This window comes from Sarcophilus harrisii, chromosome 4, assembly GCF_902635505.1.
Source record: "Sarcophilus harrisii chromosome 4, mSarHar1.11, whole genome shotgun sequence".
Classification (NCBI taxonomy): domain Eukaryota; kingdom Metazoa; phylum Chordata; class Mammalia; order Dasyuromorphia; family Dasyuridae; genus Sarcophilus; species Sarcophilus harrisii.
This window is the reverse complement of record NC_045429.1, coordinates 50174724-50191835: the sequence shown is the minus strand read 5'-3', so window position 1 is coordinate 50191835 and position 17112 is coordinate 50174724. Positions and strand designations below refer to the sequence as shown.

Below are 17112 nucleotides of genomic sequence, written 5' to 3'. Positions count from 1 at the left end.
CAAATCCATGTATAAGACACATCATCAATATAAAGAATAAAAAGAAAGTGGAAGAGAATAGAAACAGGAAGACCTATTAGGAGACTCTTAAAATAATTTAGAGGGGTAGTAATAAGAGCCTGTTCTAAAAAGTACTGGCAATGAAAAGAGAAAGAGGAGACATAGACCACTCCCATAACATTTAGAAGTGAGAAGGAATCTAGATATCTTATCTTATCATTTTATAGATAAAGGTTTATAAGGGGAAAGTGATGTAAGATAAAACTTACAAATAACATCTGGGATTCTAACCTGGGACTTCAGACTCCAGCTTCAATTCTCTGTCTATTATAGGTGCTGTCTAAATTCATCACTTTTTTAAAATAAGGAGTGACTATTCATGTTACCAAAAGATTCTGTGTCTTTGAGTCTTCTCCCTCTTTCTTTAAATAAGAGGAAAGTACTGAGGATTTTGGTTCAATGAAGTGATATGACCAAATCCATGTATAAGACACACCATCAGTATAAAGAATAGAAAGAAAGTGGAAGAGAATAGAAACAGGAAGACTTATTAGGAGGCTCTTAAAATAATTTAGAGGGGTAGTAATAAGAGCCTGTTCTAAAAAGTACTGGCAATGAAAAGAGAAAGAGGAGACATAGACCACTCCCAAAACATTTAGAAGTGAGAAGGAATCTAGATATCTTATCTTATCATTTTATAGATAAAGAAATTCAGGTTTATAAGGGGAAAGTGATGTAAGATAAAACTTACAAATAACATCTGGGATCCTAACCTGGGACTTCAGACTCCAGATTCAATTCTCTGTCTATTATAGGTGCTGTCTAAATTCATCACTTTTTTAAAATAAGGAGTGACTATTCATGTTACCAAAAGATTCTGTGTCTTTGAGTCTTCTCCCTCTTTCTTTAAATAAGAGGAAAGTACTGAGGATTTTGGTTCAATGAAGTGATATGACCAAATCCATGTATAAGACACACCATCAGTATAAAGAATAAAAAGAAAGTGGAAGAGAATAGAAACAGGAAGACTTATTAGGAGGCTCTTAAAATAATTTAGAGGGGTAGTAATAAGAGCCTGTTCTAAAAAGTACTGGCAATGAAAAGAGAAAGAGGAGACATAGACCACTCCCATAACATTTAGAAGTGAGAAGGAATCTAGATATCTTATCTTATCATTTTATAGATAAAGAAATTCAGGTTTATAAGGGGAAAGTGATGTAAGATAAAACTTACAAATAACATCTGGGATTCTAACCTGGGACTTCAGACTCCAGATTCAATTCTCTGTCTATTATAGGTGCTGTCTAAATTCATCACTTTTTTAAAATAAGGAGTGACTATTCATGTTACCAAAAGATTCTGTGTCTTTGAGTCTTCTCTCTCTTTCTTTAAATAAGAGGAAAGTACTGAGGATTTTGGTTCAATGAAGTGATATGACCAAATCCATGTATAAGACACACCATCAGTATAAAGAATAGAAAGAAAGTGGAAGAGAATAGAAACAGGAAGACTTATTAGGAGGCTCTTAAAATAATTTAGAGTGGTAGTAATAAGAGCCTGTTCTAAAAAGTACTGAAAATGAAAAGAGAAAGAGGAGACATAGACCACTCCCATAACATTTAGAAGTGAGAAGGAATCTAGATATCTTATCTTATCATTTTATAAAGAAATTCAGTTTTATAAAGGGAAAGTGACTTAAGATAAAAGTTACAAATAACATCTGGGATTCTAACCTGGGACAGCAGACTCCAGATTAAATTCTCTTTCTACTATAGGTGCTATCTAAATTAATCACTTTTTTTAAAATAAGGAGTGACTATTCATGTTTACCAAAAGATTCTGTGTCTCTGAGTCTTCTCCCTCTTTCTTTAATCCACATGAAAGAGGAAAAGATCTATGCATTGAGAATTACATTTGTAATTTGAAGATCTGGATTTACTTGCTAAGTTTTTTTATCTTAGCCAAGTCACCTTTCCTTTCTAAACCTCATAAATCAACCAATTAATTAATCTATAAACATTTATTAAGGGCTTACCCTGGGCCAGGTACTGTACTAAATACTAAAGTGACAAAAACAGGCAAGAGAGTCCCTACCCTTGCTTACAACCTAATAGGAAAGACAAAATGCAAACATTAGTACATTAGCCAATCCCGATTTCATAGAGCTGAAAGATGAAAGAAGCTCCCCTTCCTGACAGAGAGGTAATGGACTCTAGATGCAGAATGAGACATGCATTTTCAGGCACAACCAATGTGGGAATTTATTTTGTCAATTATATATTTTTCTTTTAATGGTTTTTTGTTTTGTTTTGTTTTGTTTTAATGTGGAGAAAGGTAGAAGGAAGAATGTATAAATCTTAATTAATTTAAAATACAAAGTAAAAAACTTTAAAGGATTCAGTGAAACAACCTTATAAATAATGATTTTTCCCAGTGTTTTTAAAAAATGATTTAATCGACTTAATTCAAAGTTCAAAATACAAGTTAGGCATAACTTTTTTCAGGGACATAGCTATTCCATAAAACAAACAACTATTCTTACAGGCATAAAGTCCCTATAAACAGCACCTTTCTTTTCAATATCAAAAGCCAGGGTCAATCTTTGATTTTCAAACCTCCACTTTGCTAAGGAACAGAAATCTAAAACATTTTCTATCATACTAAGACTGCAGCAGAGGCTAAGGAGGAAGACTGATCCTTCTGGAAATCAGCCATGGTCTACAGTAAGAATTTTCTACCTCTGGATTAGTCCCTTCTCTCATTCATGAAACCAATTTGGAATTTTTTTGGTGGAAAAAGTGTGGAGTCAGGTGATTATACTGAGTACTGGGGGGACAGCGGGGGGGTGCAGCTAGTTGGTACAGTGGATAGAGCATTAGCCCTGAAGTCAGGAAGATCCGAGTTCAAATCTGCCCTCAGTCACTTAACACTTCCTAGCTGTGTAACCCTGGGCAAGTCGCTTAACTCCAATTGCCTCAGCAAAAATAAAATGAGTACTAATGTAGAAAAGGTATTATTTGTGGGCCATTACTGAAATGATAGTCAAATACTTCGGGATTATTTCTTAGGTACTTCTCACTAAAATCTCTTTATTTTCTACTTCTACCTGGAGTTTTGTTTTTTGGTTTTGTTTTTTTCAAAATTTGGCTTATGTTTCTATAAGGATCGTTAAGCATCCATTGAAGCCAAGTGAATATAAGGAGGTTTTACTTATTCCAACCTCAAAATTCAAAGAACTAGAACCAAAATCTATAAATTCAACATACCCACCTTTCACTCTCCATTGGGTCTCTGCCCTCCTTAGGAACCAGTACAGTCTTTCAGATTTACAATATTATGCTGATTGTTCTATCTCAGGGGAATCCAAAAGGAGAAAGGACTTGGGGCTACTGGAGAGTCAAGCAATCTCCTACTCAGATAGGTCTGTACCTCTCAAAGAACTATCTAATTTTCTGGACCTCAAATACTTCTTTGGATGAAGTCCACTTTAAGAGACAAGAACTTGGTATAGTAGGTGCTTAATAAATGTGTATTGATTTAATTTGTCTTGATAGTCAAGAAACTATATATTTAACATGTTTCAGAATATTAGTGGGTTATTCCTCTACTACGAGGCTCCCTGTTCTGTTAATCCTTCTCTTCTTCTTTTAAGCTCTTTCTTCTATAACTCTTTCTCTTTCATGTGATTGCTGTTGCTCTTCTATGGAGCTACAAGGCTCTGCTGACCTTCTTCAGGGTCCTGGTGACTATGAAGGAGATTAGTTTCCTATAAATCCCTTTCTCCCTCTAGAATTGGATACACATGGTTCCTTAAAAGTTATATAAGCACTTATTTTGCATTTAATTTATACTTTAATATATTTAACATGTATTGGTCATCCTGCCATCTAGGGGAAGGAGTGGAGGGAAGGAGGGGAAAAATTGGAACAAAAGGTTTGGCAATTGTCAATGCTGTAAAATTACCCATGCATATAACTTGTAAATAAAAAGCTATTAAAAATTAAAATAAAAGAAAAGAAGAGTTATATAAGCAATACTCTCCAAGACACTTAGTTCATGTCCGTGTGGCCCTTCTCTCTCTGATTGTCTCCCTCAATAGGACATCTCTTTAAAAGTTGGATCTCAATCAGGATCTTCAGCAGCAATAGGATAGAAGAACTCAGATGGTTTTCACTGTCGTTTCAATTCATAAGCAGGCAAAAAAAGGGGTAACAAGATCCTTACTGAAGAAATGCCACATAAAAGGCAGAGAAAGGTCAGGAAGAGTTGATGGAGACCTTCCTGGAGGATGCTAGCCAAGGTTAGAAGAGAGGACTTTAACAAATGGAAATAGGAACATGGTGGGCTGAATGTGTACATATATGCATGTATACATGTCTAAACACATATATGTATATGCAAATTACATCAAAAGTCATTATTAAATTACTTTATTAATTCTATGCATGCAATGCAATGACTTATGTGTGCATTCATGTATGGATCCAGAAGCATTTAATATGCACATGCATTGTGTACCTATTTGTGAATGCATATGTGTTTAATTTTTATATCTGGAGACAAGTATATGTGCATATGGAAGTATACTGCAAGTAAGTGTGTGTGTATATGTGTAAAGACATGGATACAGTTGAATGCATGGATACGTTATGGATTGGACACGGGTATAGACATGCACACATACATGTGAGTGCGCATGTGTACACGTGTCTGTATCTGCTGGTGCATGCGGATGCACTTGCATGTGTCTGAGTAGGACTAGAACTTGGCTGGGTTGTGTGTGGGGAAGAATGGAAACATGTGACTTTGGACTGTAGGCTTTAATTCTGGGGGACAGGGCTTTGAGGGCTTATTTTTCCTCCAAGCTGAGTCATCTTCATTTCAGATTCAGCAAAATGAGAAAAGCAACCTTGGGAGTATTTAATATTTGGTAAATAAGTATTCAGAAATGAGTTCTGGTTTTGGCAAAGAATTAGCCCCCGAAAACATACACACACACACAACTGTGCAGTCCAAAATAATCCTCACTTTAAAAAAAAATCCATTTCCCTAAGCCTTGCCAGAACTTCCCTCCACTCCACAGGGAATCTGGGGAATCTTACTCAGCCTCCATTCTCCTCAGGGAACCCTAACATGACAGATCTAGGCCAAACCATTGCATGAAAAACCAAATCCTAGCAAGAGCTCCAAAAATTACCATTCAATAAATATTTATTATATGAGTTCTATGTGTAGGGTTAGGATGGCTGAGAAATAAGATACAACTTCTCTCGTTAAGCATCCCATCCCCTCCTGAACTAACACCCTTCCTTAGGATTTAGGGAGAAAAAAGCCACAGGGGATAAGCAGGTGGAAGAAGATGCACCTGATTCAGTGTGGAAGAATCCCTGGGACTGTTCAGTCCATGCCAGGGTTGTGGCAAAAACTGGAATGAATTGGTCCAGCCAGCCTCCGGCTTCTGCCAGGAGTGGCAGCCAGCCAGGGTAAAGGGGAGTCCACTGGAAGAAACATAGCTGGTACATCATTGGTGAGACCAGCAAGCAGAACTGATGACAATGATGATGACCTGGTGAAGGACAAGTGAACTGATCAGTCTGAGACTGTCCTCATGGAATTAGGAGCTCTGGATTTTTTGTCTTGGATTTTCACCATGGTGGCTGGAGCATTCAAGAATTTTTGTATTGGCCAGAGTTGTGGCCAGTGCTGCTCCAAAGTCCAGATGCACATAGAGCAGAGTAGGTGGGAGGGAATGAGGTTGACCCTGGAGTCCAGTTGAGGTCTGCCAGTCTATCCCCACTGGGCTCATTCTCCTATTTCAAGAGGAGGGATATCCAACAATAAACACAAAGACTGAAAACCTGCAACAATAGTACCGAGGTACCACATGCTCATTCTATGTCATCCATTCCTAGTACAAGACCTTGCATATAATAGGGCATAATAAATGCTAGTTGGATTCAATGGTTTGGATTGCTAATCTAAGGAGCCTGCAAAGAGATGGCAGTACTAGAAAGATTGGGCTATGTTCCTGTGTTGTTGTTTTTTTTTAATAGCTTTTTATTTACAAGTTATATGCATGGGTAATTTTACGGCACTGACAATTGCCAAACCTTTTGTTCCAATTTTTCCCCTCCTTCCCCCCCCCATCTCTCCCCTAGATGGCAAGATGACCAATACGTGTTAAATATATTAAAGTATAAATTAAATACAAAATAGGTATACATGTCCAAACCGTTATTTTGCTGTACAAAAAGAATCAGACTCTGAAATATTGTACAATTAGTCTGTGAAGGAAATCCAAAATGCAGGCAGGCAAAAATATAGGGATTGGGAATTTTATGTAATGGTTCTTAGTCATCTCCAAGAGCTCTTTCGCTGGGTGTAGCTGGTTCAGTTCATTACTGCTCCATTGGAACTGATTTGGTTCATCTCATTGCTGAAGATGGCCAGGTCCATCAGAATTGATCATCCCTGCTCGTTTCACTTGGCATCAGTTCGTGTAAGTCTCTCCAGGCCTTTCTGAAATCATCCTGTTGGTAATTTCTTACCCATATGTTCCTGTTTTAACTCCAAGATGATATCCCTTCTCTAATGAATGCTGAAAAGTCTTGTTGACTGACTGATGGATACCTAGTTTACACATCTGTAAACAGGGGAAACCAATCCCCTTGTAGGAAGTAAACAGGTGGTTTAGGTAAGCCCCATATCCTCAGGGACCCCTCTTTCCCAGTTATCCCTCCCCTCTATACATTCTGGCAAGTGGATTTATTTATAAGGGAGAAGGGTAACATACAGAAATATAAATTATAGGATAGTAGTGAATTAAAAACATGTAGAAAAGATTCTATGTCCTAGATTCAATTAGTTCAAATCATTAGGACTCGATAAAGCACATCTCAGGCTATCAATAGCAACAGCAGCATCTTTGTTGGTATTACCTCATTGGCATTATTAACAATGGACAGGCATCTAGGTATTCCAAAAGTCTTAGTGCAATTTTAAGCTTTTTTAAAAATGAAATTGCACTAAGACTTTTGGGACACAGTGTATAGTACTTAGAGCTTAACAAGAGGCTTTCTAAACATTTGTGCATCATGACAACCCTGTGAAGTTGGCAGGGCAAGCATTATTATCTTCATTTTATAGGTGAATTAACAGACTCGCATTGCACTACCCAGCCTCTCCCAAATACCTGAAATAACCAGAATAAGTGTTTATTAAACTGATGGTATGTTCTTTGTGAGAGAAGGGAGAAATGAAATAGCACCACAGACTCAGAAAAGGATAAATGAACTGATTTTCAAAATAGGAGAGGGTGGAGTCTGAAAATTATAGACTAGTTACTTTAACTATTATTCCTGGAAAAGTCCTAGAACACATTGTTAAAGAGGTGGTTTATGAACATTTAGAAAGGATGGTTGGGATCATAAAGAGTCAGGGTGTCTTCATTAAGAACAGATCATACTGAACTAACCTTATTTTGGGGGGAAGTAGGGGCTCAGCTATTACACTGGTAGGATGATGGGAACCCTGAAGACTTGGATTTCATCAGAGCATTTGGCAAAGGTTCTCATGCTATTTTAGTGAACAAGATGGAGAGATAGGGGCTAGATGACAGTAAAATAAAAATAATATTAGGGCTTCTCCTTATTGGGTTGCTGCAAGAATAAAATGAAGTAATGCATACAATGTTTTTAGCAAACCTCCTCGACAATAGCTAGCATTAACACCTAAGAACATTTAGTGAATTTATATTCCAAGTCATCCATCAATCAATGTCAACTTGAAGGCCAATTACCAATAGAGAGGACCCTGGGGACCTGTGTGATTGAATAGTTTGTCAGTAACTTGATGAAAATATGGATGGCTTGTCAAATTTGCAGGTGCTGGGAGGGATAGCTAACATACTGGATAATAGGATTAGGGATCCTAAACAATCTTGAAAGGCTAAAACAATCATTAGACTTGGATCAGATGAAAAATCTAGAAAATGACTTTATGAATTGATGCAAGCAGAACAAACAGAACCAGGAGAACAATTTATACAATATTATAAAGGTAAACAACTCTGAAAGACTTAGGATCAATAAATACAGGGGTACCAACCACAATTTCAAAGAACTCATGTTGAAACATTCTCTCCTTCTCAAAAGAGAGAAAGAACAGATGCCGAGTATAGATCAAAGGTGTGTGTGTGTGTGTGGAAGGGTATATATGTGTGTGTTGCATATGTATGTATGAGTGTGCATAATACATGTCGGGTATAGGAATACAATTGGGGGCAATGACTAATTAGGAATGTGTTTTGCTTAACAGGTCCAATATTTGTTGCCTTTTCAAAATGGGAAGAAGGCAGAAAGATTGTATTTTAATTTTATTTTCAGAACTAAAAACAAAGCAAAATTGAATTAAAAATATGAAAAAAATAAGATGAAATTTAGCACGGTGAATTGACTTGGATTTTAATAATCAGTTTTACAATGATAAAATGGGTAAGGCACTGTTAGAATAAAGATCTGGGGTTTTTTAGGGGAGGGAAAGCTCAATATGGGTCAATAGAATGACACTATCTTTTGAAAAAAATCTACCTTTTATCAAAGTTTGCATCAAGAGTACTGGAATACTATGCGCTTGTCAGGCTGTATTTGGAGTTATTCCCTCATAAAATTTTAGGAAGTGTATCAGCAAGCTGGAGGGCATCCCCAGTATGACAACCCACAAATAAAATACCCCCAGTTATTTCACTTGTTTTATACAAGGCATGATCTTGTAGGGAGACAAAGAGAAAGGGCTCCTTATCAATTCCTCTCTTGACATGAGTGACTCCATCTTTAAACTGATCCCCATTTCAGTGTAATTTGAGCAAGCAGGTTAATTTTTCTTCTCAGTCTGAGCAATTCTCAACAGCATTATTATAGATCCTCCACAGAGCCTTTACTTTAGGTGCTTCTATTAGTCCAGCATAGCTTCTTGTTATTCCTCCTTATTAACACATGAAAGGCCCTTTTTGTTTTCCTGCTTGGTCAAACCCTTGATGACATCCCTTTCATCACTTCAAAACCATTGGCAATAACAACAAAGATAATGTCTTGAATTTTTCCAGGCTTTATCACCATGAATAAGTTTCCTTTTTACCCTGGAATTTCCCTCTGTGCCTGGGTCCTTCTCACCCTGCAATATCTCACTTCCATGCTAACCCCCCTCTCACATTTATAAGTTCCTAATGGGGCCTTTATTTCAGAATTGGCTCAAGCTATCCATACTTCATTTTCCTCCTGGCTATGTTTTGGTTTTTTCCAATGTGCCACCAAGACCCACATGGGCACCTTCTTTTCCATCCTAATCCCTACTTTTCATTCCCTTTTTACATGTTGTCTTCCTCTACTAGACTACTAAAGGTCTAGGATTGTCTTTGTATTCTTATTGCAATAATAAACACTTAATGCCTATTAATTAAAATGCCCATTTCCCAGCACTTCTACACATTTTCTTTCATTTGAACTATACAAATAAGCATTTTCAAGAGCAGGCAACCAGTACCTTTGTTATAGGGGGTATTGTTAATTAGATGCCTTAATCTGCCCCTTATGAATATTTCCTGCACAAGAGAAAAACTGAAAAGAAAAAAAAATCTTAGCACCAAGTCCCCAAGGCTCTTGGTTCAGCCACTTCTATAAAAACAAAGGTGATGAGATTGTGCTGATGAAGTATTATTTTTATTTCCCGAGCCCACAAATACACTAAAAACTTCAGAATCTTAGCTGAAGAATCCACATCCTAATCCAGCTGCCTGAAAGTTTTTTTTTTCATTTTTTTCTGCCAACATCTTTTCTGCTTTATCCCTGCCTCTATGTTCGCCTCATAAAAAATTAACTGAGTTGTAGTTTTGTGAGTCACTTTCAGGATCTGGCAAGACCCAGCAGGAGCCTAGAGCATCTCTTGGGATGCTGAAATGTCTGGCAATGATAAAATGACCAGAAAAACAAAGACAATTAGCTGATGGCCCCCAAAGAAGTCTGCTTTCTGTTCTCCAAAGAGATCCTTCTAAAGCTAAGTTTGGAAGTGAAGTCAAATTGAAAGCCCCACGCATGATTTGGGATACTGAGTATCTAGAGTATTAGCAGAACCGCCAAAGTGCCTTTTCATTGACTCATCTGGGCAATCAGAGCAGGCACAGGCTCACTAATGGCTGACCCACTAAATGGCTAGATGCCCATCAGATAATACCAATCCAAGGGCAATCCATTGTCTTATGGGACAATCAGCTGGAGATAGAATTTCAGGATTTCGGAGCTCCACGCATTTGTTGGAATGGCCTTTTCATATTTTCAGTTCTTCCATCTTAAGTGAGACTTAAAGAAAGGGAAAGTATAGCGTATGTCTAAAGGGAAAGTATGTATATATTAAAATATGTGTGTATGTATTGACATATATTTATTTTTACATGTATACATTATACATACATATGAATGTATAACCACTGCCCAAGCAGCTGGTTTTCAAACTAATGAAATGTCAGAGAATGTTTTCTTCTCTTGCAATATTTATCTCTGAAACAAATATTTCTTCAGTGCTTCCCAAAGATGCAAGGATAAATATAATATGATTTTTAATTTCAAGATTCTGACATTCCAATACAAGCACAAAGTGTATACTTGGTATTCATTTGATTCATCTTAAGACTATAATAAAAGATCTACAAAAGGCTAGTAATAGATATGAGATATGTACTACATAAAGGCATAATAAGTGATAAAAAAAAAAAGCAGTATAATGAAAGGACCATAAGAATTCTGACTGAGAAATTGGAGAAAATTTCCTAAAGGAGATAGCACTTGACATGGAACTTGAGGGAGGGGAATTTTTTATTTCCACCTTTAAAAGAGGCAAATAATTGTCTATTTTAATAGGCAGAGGTAAATGAGGGAATGTAGCATGAATACAGGAGTATAAGAGTGGGAAAGTGCAAGGGTATTCAGCTAACAAATGAGTAGTCTATTTTGGTCACAATATAAGATACCAGAAAGGGAGAAATGGAAATAAAAGTGAAAAAAAAAATAAATGGCAGTCAAGGATCATTCAGCATCTCATAGCATCCAAACATCAGAAGTGCTCTGGTCTGTCTCACTAATTTAATTTACACATATATCTATATCTAGTTAACCCCAGGTCTCTTTCTGGCTAAAGCAATATTCAAGAAACCAAAAATATCTACATCAAGGAGGAGCATATTTTAATATCCTGCATTTATATAGTAGCTACTAAGTGCTCAGTGCTAAGCACTTCATAAATATTATCTCATTTGATCCTCATAATAATCCTGCAAGGTAGATGCTCAGATTATATTTACTGTTGGGGAAACTGAGGCAAGCAAAGATTAAATGTCTTTCCCAGGGTCATGTAGCTAATAACTGACTGAAACTAGATTTAAATTTAGGTCTTTTTAACTAAGGAAGTTAGGCTCGGTGTTCTACACACTATGGTGCTACCTAGGGACCACCCTGCATGTACCAGGAACTGCGCCAAAGGCTGAGATTACACAGAAAAGTGAGAATAATTCCCATCCTCAAGTTTCCACATTTTGTGGCATACAACATTCAAACAACTATATATAAACAAGATATACCCAGAATAAATTGAAGATACACATAGACCTGAATGGAAGAAGCTTGAGGCCCTCACGTTGACTTGAGAGGCAATCTTCATGGTAGATGCAAAAATCTTGGAATCTTTTTTCTATCCTAGTCCATTGTCTGCCCTGTATAGGCCTTTCTACCCTTGTTCCTCAGTCCACTTTCTCTCTCCACACCTGTCACATTCACAGGGATTTGCCAAAATAATCCCACTCTTAACCATCAATAGAAATTCATTCTTCCCCACTTCTCTTTTTGCACGCCTTCTCAGCATTGCTGACTGGACGTTCTCTTCCCTGTTTCCTTAGCTGGCGACCTCTGAAACCATTTGGTGTAGAAAATGTAAGTTTATTTAAGACTATTAAACATCTGCAGACTCCATCTCCATTAAGAAATTTTCCCCCTGAGTCACCAAATCCTTGGGTTTTATTTTTTAATCTATATAAAGAGCCTTCCCTTTTTCTTTCTGCCAGGACCACTGCTATCCACATCCCAGTCCTTGCTTTGAGAGGTTACCAGCTTCAAGACTCCAGCTCTCTTGGCCCCTAATTTAAGGCAAACCTCCTTTCCTCTCATTCTCCTTGTCAAAATCCCAGCCTTGCATGCTGAACGTTCCTAGGTCAGTCTCTTTTTCGTGCTCCCACAGGAATGTTCAGCTCTAGCCTAGAGAATTAGGCAAGATGAAGAAAGAGAATATCCTGATTATATGTCTTTTTAATGGACAGTGGGGTCCCCTGCCGCCAGTAATGGTTACTGAGGCATCGGTCTCTGCTGTAATGAGGACATAGGAGACAGTCTCTTTTTCTGTGTCTTGTAAACTTGCAGCTCCTCCAAGATGCTTTCCCCGCGTGTTCCAATAATAGCTCACACATAGCATTTTACAAAATGTTCTCTCTGTAATAACTTGGTAAAGTATATTGTACCAGTGTTAGCATTTCCATCTTAGAGGTGAGGAAGCAGAGGCCTAAAGAGATTGGGTGACTTACTCAAAGTCAAATAAAGTCTCAGGAAAAAAAAATCCAATGGTCTGACTAATGGCCTTTCTATGTTACTCCACCACTCCCCATTCTTCATCAAAATCTCCCTTTCCTGAATTCTTATAAGAATTCAAGAAGAGTCCCCATCACCTGGCACAGTACCTAGCACATAGTAGGCACTTAATAAATGTGCCTTGCACACAGTCAGTACTAGGTAAACTCTGGTAAGACAAAATAATTATTTATTTAGTCCTCGAGGAGTTTTTAAGCTAGACAGGGAGAAGAGAAAATAAAAGAAGGAAGAGAAGAAAGAAGAAAGGAAGGCAGTCAGGAAGGAAGGAAAGGAAGAAGAGAAAAAGAAAGAAACAAAGAAACAAAGAAACAAAGAAAGAGAAAGGAAGGATTAAATAGAAAGAAAGAAAGAAAATAGGAAAGAAAGAATTAAACAGAAAGAAAGGAAAAAAAAGAAAAAGAATGAATTAAATAGAAAGAAAGGAAAGCGAAAAAGAAAGAAAGAAAGAAAAAAGAAAGAATTAAATGGAAAGAAAGGAAAAGAAAGGAAAAGGAAAAGAAAGAATTAAATGGAAAAAAGAAAAAGAAAGAAAGAAGGAAAGAAAGAATGAAAGAAAGAAAGAAAGGGAGGGAGGAGGGAGGGAGGAAGGAAGAAAGAAAGGAAGGAAGCAAGGGAGTGTGGGGAGCCGGCACTAATCTACAGCCACATAAGACCAACCTTGAATAGGTTGAATCTCCTAATCACATTATATCAAAGACTTCCTAAATAGGAATCTCCTAATCACATCCTAACTTTGAATAGGCAGATATCTAGGCATCCTCTAATCACATCATAGTGCTTCCTGCCACCAGAAACATCTGAGCAGCTCATCCTTGGGCAGGATACCAATCCTTTGTCTAGGACCCCCACCCTGTACTGTGTTTGAACAACCCTGCCTTCTTTTCTACTGCTATACATATCTGTATTATTGCACCCATTAAAATGAGGCTTGATCAGATGGATTTGTCTTGCCTCCATTTTGTGCGTCCCCTCTCTCTTGCCCTTATCTCTTTTCTTCCAGGGTCCACACACTCTGCCTCGAGGGCCGAGGCAAGGAAGGGAAAGAGGGAGGGAGGGAGGGAGGAAGGAAGGAAGGGAGGAAGGAAGGAAAGAGAAAGAAGGAAGGAAAGAAGGAAGGAAGGAAGGAAGGAAGGAAGGAAGGAAGGAAGGAAGGAAGGAAGGAAGGAAGGAAAGAAGGAAGGAAGGAAGGAAGGAAGGAAGGAAGAGGGAGGGAAGCAAGGAGAAAAAGAAGGAAGCAAGAAAATTAAAGGAAATTGTCTAGATGGAGATAAAGAATAGATAGATATGGACAGAAAGATAAAGAGATGGGTGGAATAGTTAACATAAATGACACAGATGTAAATATGTACAAAATAGACACAAGATAAATGGGATAGGGAAGCACTTTTTAATAGGGGACATCAGAAAAGGCTTCATACAGAAGGAGGTCTTTTCCTGTATCTCCTATAATACACACAATAAATACTTCAGATCCTTGAACAGATTCAGGATTTCATTGGTGTGAGGGCTCCTGCTCCTCATGAAATCACAACCTCCTCCCATCTTAATAAACAGTCTTTTTGAACTTCTGTAGCCAAAAATTCATCTGGAGAAGAGCCAGCCTTCTGTTTTAGAAGGGCCTCTTTCACAAAGCTCAACTATTCCTTGATCTATGGACCAATGACCTGCCATTGGGCCTGCATCCAAAGTCTCCCTGGCTATTTAGGGTAAGCCTTGAGAGCAGTCCTGGTATAGCGTTTGAGAACTCAAGGTCACTTACTCCTCGCTGCCATATAACATCCAATAAGGGTTCAAGGGAAACCTAAGAGTCTTCAATAAATGCTTTCCTGCCAATTTTTTCATGAACTTCTGCTAGACTGTGTTGGAATCCTAGTGTCAACCCTCCAGAAGACCTTCACAAGACTGGATTTCTAAGAGTCTACCCCACTCATCCCCTGCTTCTCCCGGGACTATTTACCCAGCAAGGAAATGCAGTCAGTGGGAAGTATGCTGGATTTGGAGTGAGAGGACCCAGGTTCAAATCCAGTTGTATCAATAGGACCATGAGCAAGGCATGACTTCTTGGGCTCTCAGTTTACCCATCTGTAAAAGAAAAGGATTGAACTATAAAACCTCTAAGATTCTTTCCATTTCTAAACCTAAGCTAAAGATCTAGCAATGATATTTAGAATCTGAGTATAATGCAGATTTAAATACAAATTATCCTGGTATCTAGACATCTGCATTAGAACACAGCCCTACTTATCCTCTGAATAAAGATCAGAACCCTGGGATAGAATGATATACTGCCCAACGATGGTATCTGTGTACATCAAATTGCTGAAGATGGAAATTCAATTTGAATTATTAATTCTTAATTGATTCCAATCAGCTGGCCTGGAAATGTTTAGTAACTCAATAAGGATTTATTAAGCACTTACTTATTACTACAATATATACAAAAAACTATGCTAGTTCACAGGCGTAAAAAGAAGAAAGAAAATCCATCTTGGAGGAGATTCTATTGGACTGGGGAGAGATAACAACAACTCAAGTAAATAAATACAAACTACTTGCAAAACAATTTCAAGAGGGAAGGAATGAATGAAAAAAAATTTACAATGTGTACTATGTATTTACAATGTGTATTATTGTATGTATGTATTACACTATGTACTATATATGTACAATGTATGTACAATGTATGTATTGTGTATGTGCTAATACATTGTTTGGTGCTGGGCATAAAAAAATAAAGATTGACATCTTCAAGAAGCTTACATTGTCATAGGAATTGATAATACATACAAGAGACCCAAAGCCAGGGAGGGAGCTTTGGTCCAGGAAGTCACAAGGATGGTGAAGGGAGCCACAGGACTGCTGACTGTCACATGCTTTCCAGAAACAGTGGTAGCCTTGCCCTGATTGCTATTCCAAGAAAAGGAAGTAGAAAAAGGACTGGAGAGGTGGTATGTGTGTGCAGCAGCAGAACAGATGGACAAATGCTTAGGCAGGTAACAGTGCATGGTTGCAAGGGGTGTGAAGCTGGCCAGATGTTGTGACTTAGATGGTTTTTCAGCATTCACCAGCTCACCAGTCAAGATACCTCTGTCCCAAGGTGAAATTACAAAGCCAAGAAGATTGATTAACTTCCCCAAAGAAGGATGCTAATAATTAGAAAAGAATTCAAAAGAAAAAAAAACTTTGTTTAAGAAATGGCACCTAAAAAAATTAAAAATAAAAAGAAATGGCACCTAAGTAGTGCTTTGAAGGGAAGTATGAATTCTACAACGCAACAGAGCATTTCAAAAGAAGAGGGAAAGACCTTTGCAAATGCATAAAGATGGGAAATGAAATTTCTCATTCAGGATACAACTTGCAGGAGAATAATGAGGAGGGACAGGAAGGAAAGGTGAGTGGTTGCTAAACTGTGGATGCCTAAAGGAGGCTTTTCTCCCTAGGGGAAACAATAAGGAGTCGTTGAATATTTTTAATAGGAAAATGTGATTGGAACTGAGCAGCTCACTGTTTTATTCGTTTATATCTGGACCAACCTCTTTACGTACATACAACAAACACAAACACATAAGCATACTTGGTTTTGCTCACTACAACACAGCTGAGCCAATATCAGGGCACCCTTGCTCTGAAATTTGCCATGACTTCCTTTCTGTCCCAGGTTTATCTTGAAGGAAGAGTACTGACTGCTTTAAATATCACAGGACAATAGGGTGCCTGAGGCTCATCATCTTTCCTTCTGCAGCCCACAGAGAAGAGGGCTTCCCCAGGACCCAGGCAAAAGGCTTAGTGCCAGCAGGAGCCTACAAACCCATCACAGTGAGCCTTTGGTACCAAAAACCACCAGGTTTCTGGAGAGTTGGTGAAAGGGAGGGACACAATCAGGTCACACTGGGACAACGATGTCCTGGCTTTACAGGGGATAGGAGGAGATGCCTGTGGGTCCTGGAGTAGGAGAGTTGAACCACCAGCAGGCCTGGGGCTGCCAGAACCACAGTGACCTCTCACCCCCGGAATCGCCAAGGGAGTTCGGCCAAAAGTCTCCACAGTAATGCTCCATTTGGGCTCTGGCAGGAATCCATGCAGGCTGACAACAAACACAACCACAGCATCCAGGGGCCAAGATGACTTCTCACTCGCTCTGAGGAGAAGATAGGGCATTTGAGTAAACGTACAAGCTGAACCACCTAACTCCACAAGGTTATGTGTGTGTTGGGGTCAGGGGTGGCTTTGGAGATTAGTTACAGCCTAGGTCTATATAACCTGGCAAAGGGTCATATGCATATATACTTGGTTTTAAATAGTTTGGATAATCTAAGAACAAGTTTCTTAAGTTATATTTTATATGTTATATTTTGTTTTTTGTTTTGTGATCTGTGCACAGGATTTCCCTAAAATTCCTTAAATCAGGGCAAACTCAAAGGACATCATG

General features: G+C 38.2%; 1 protein-coding gene across 6 annotated transcripts in view; it reads right to left on the bottom strand.

The window, feature by feature from the left end:
* Positions 1 to 17112, bottom strand: part of DDR2 (discoidin domain receptor tyrosine kinase 2) — a 206739-nt gene that overhangs the window by 84607 nt on the left and 105020 nt on the right. The window contains exon 1 of one of the 6 annotated variants that reach the window (XM_031936797.1): positions 14641 to 14764. The exons of 4 other annotated variants lie outside the window; for them this stretch is intronic. In XM_031936797.1, coding sequence (XP_031792657.1) covers positions 14641 to 14727 — 87 coding nt within the window. In that variant the 5' untranslated portion in view covers positions 14728 to 14764. Of the gene's footprint in view, positions 1 to 14640; positions 14765 to 17112 lie in introns of those variants that run through there. One more of the 6 variants, XM_031936798.1, reaches the window with a different exon arrangement.